Below are 2,673 nucleotides of genomic sequence, written 5' to 3' on the forward strand. Positions count from 1 at the left end.
TCTAAATTATACTTCCTGTGGAGTGGAGCAATGGTTCCTAAAGTAAGAGTCGGTACTCGTAAAATGTCAAATAAATTGTTTAGAAAAGCTGCAAAATTCAAATAACTTTAAATAGAATCACTTATATTTGGCCCTATGTTACAAAAAAGGTTACATAGTAGTCATAAATTGAAAAATGTATATAAACAGTTTTCTGAGGCTCTTTGTTAAGTGACTTGTTGCAATATTTTAACAAGCAATTTGTCAGGATGATTGGTTTTTGCCAGATGAAACAGATATTTGGCAGATAATTAAAGTAGTATGTGTTGTATTAGTACTGACAATGAGCTGCCACCATGATTAACGTTTTAGTAGCCTTTATCAGTGAAACATGCGGCACATAAAAATAACGCAAATTAGTTCTAATTTCTGTACATTCAGCACATAAAGACGTCTTTTTTTCTAGAGTTCACAATCCTGAAAGAAAGTTAATGGAAAACATGTAAAAATACTTGTTACTGTAACAAATAAGGAGAAACAAGCAGATTTTATGAAACTCAACCCTTCAGGAGTGAGTATGAGCTGAATGTCTGGTAAAATAATCCTCTGCTTGCTCTATTAAACCACAGACTTCCCTCTCATTTTAGGCTTCCATTTGCAATTTTCAGATAAGCACATGAGCTTGTTTTCCTGCATCGTCATGAAAATTAAACGAATCGTAAACTGGCAGCAAAAATGGGCAAACGTAAAAGAAGATTTTTCAACAAAAATACTATATTTGCTCTCATGAAATATGATCTGCTCTATTGTAGAGGAACTAGTGGAGTCCACTGTATGAGTCGACTTTGAAGGTGTGCAAACTCATTTAATTTATTAATGTTTGAACTGGAAATGAACATGTAAGAGATAGCAGAGCTTAATTTGCTACCTGTGATCAGCACTTCAGAGTGCTGCAGGCCTCTGCATGTTTGCATAAGCTCCATGCTTACAGCTAATAATTTGAAAAGGTTGAATCACGAAGCATRCAAATGTGTGAATGTATGCAAGGTTTATTTTAACACTGAACTGGAAAACTAGAAATGGGTTCCTCTGACTTTAACATGTGTAAGCTTAAATGCTTTCCCTTCTGTTTAACATTCTTAAACAAAATAAATTATTTCCCTCTGTTTCCTCAAATGTTTCTAGTGGAAGAAAGGAGAACCCCCACGCAAAATCCCCACCCCCAAAAAGTCATCTGCCTCGGTGCCATTTCAGAGTGTCAACCCACCTCTGGAATTTCAGCGAGGGGAAGAAGAGGAAGCAAATTATGGGAGACAGAGTGTAGCTGCAGCAAAGGAAAAAAGGGAAAAGGAGATTGTTTCAACTCCTCAGAAGACGCTTTGTGTACTGAACACATACATGACACACACCTTGTGTGAAAGCTTCAGTGAGACCTGCTCCTGTCTAAGATATTTAATGAGCGTAAAGCCCTGGCAGGAATAATCAGAGCTCCCAGACCAAAGTCAGCCTCCTGGGAATCAAAGCAGCCCGGCTGCTCACAGTGTCAGACATGCAGCTGCTTACTTTGATCGGTGGGTTTCTTCTCCTGCTCTACATCTCCTCTGGCAGCACAGAAACGTACAGGTAAGTCAGTCAAACAGGGCAATAGAGCCCATCTGCAGCAAGTCCAAACCTTGCTTGGATATTTAGTTAAAACAGAAAACTTAAATGTTCAAATTTGATTTCAGGTGTCTCCACAAGAAACTTGCAGGGAGTCAAATAGAGAATCTTCTTATTTCCATTTCTAAAGGAAGCTTTAAGAATATATTGCTTTTTATTGAATTGTGTACTTAAAATCTTTATATAAGTATCTGTTGTTTTGATGTATATGCCCTGGCTGCTCCGGCAGAGGATGTATATGCGTCTGCTAAATCTGGCACAGCAACTGTTAATAAGCAAAGAGCACCTGTCACACTTTGGGGTCGCTTCTCTCTGGGCTATTCCTGTTAATTTCTGTCAAGTCTCAGATTCCTCCAGTCCCAGCGGAGCCCAAGCTGCTTTTAGTATTTAAACTCCCACAACAGCAAAACATCAGGAATATTGAAATTTAGTTCTGGACCTAAACGTGAACATAATGATGCTGAGAAATGGTCGTTTTTAACATGAGATTCACCTGATTTATTTGGCAAGCTAAAAATACACTTCCTGCAATGCAATCTGTGTTTACTCCAGGTTATTTCAGTTGTAATGCTAACTCCTTAACCACAGCTTAGAATAACACTAGATTTGCATCTCAGTAGAGTAACAAGACTCTCAAAAAGTTCAAGGTGAATTTGAGTTGTGCATTGGGTATGACTGTGCGGAGCATCTGGTTTGTGTTTTCCTTTCCTTCCTGTCAGCTGGCTGTYGCTCCACAGGGAGCCTCACTTCTATCACCCAACAAGCCTGTGAGGAGACACTTTATATGACTTTGTTTTCAGAGCCTTGATTTTAAAAAGAGATTTTTAAAAAGAGAGTCAGCTTTGGGAGAGCTTAAGGGGAACAYATGCAAAATCCACTTTTTTAATCATTAAATACATTTTAATCATTAAATACATTTCGTTGTACTTGGAGTCTCTAGGAGTGCAGAAACATTGGGCCTCATGCAAGAACCGTTCGTACGCACAGATTTGTTCTTAAATTGTGCGTACGAGTGATTTAGGAGAATTTGTGGCA

The 2,673-nt window shown here is 38.4% G+C and overlaps 1 protein-coding gene across 2 annotated transcripts in view; it reads left to right on the forward strand.

Annotated features, from left to right (window-relative positions):
* The first annotated feature begins 1,254 nt into the window (after positions 1 to 1,254).
* Positions 1,255 to 2,673, forward strand: part of egfl6 (EGF-like-domain, multiple 6) — a 15,042-nt gene continuing 13,623 nt past the window's right edge. For both annotated transcript variants that reach the window (XM_014018672.1, XM_014018673.1), the window contains exon 1: positions 1,255 to 1,602. In XM_014018672.1, coding sequence (XP_013874126.1) covers positions 1,529 to 1,602 — 74 coding nt within the window. In that variant the 5' untranslated portion in view covers positions 1,255 to 1,528. The remainder of the gene's footprint in view (positions 1,603 to 2,673) is intronic.

This window comes from Austrofundulus limnaeus, unplaced genomic scaffold (genome assembly GCF_001266775.1).
Source record: "Austrofundulus limnaeus strain Quisiro unplaced genomic scaffold, Austrofundulus_limnaeus-1.0 Scaffold199, whole genome shotgun sequence".
Lineage (NCBI taxonomy): Eukaryota > Metazoa > Chordata > Actinopteri > Cyprinodontiformes > Rivulidae > Austrofundulus > Austrofundulus limnaeus.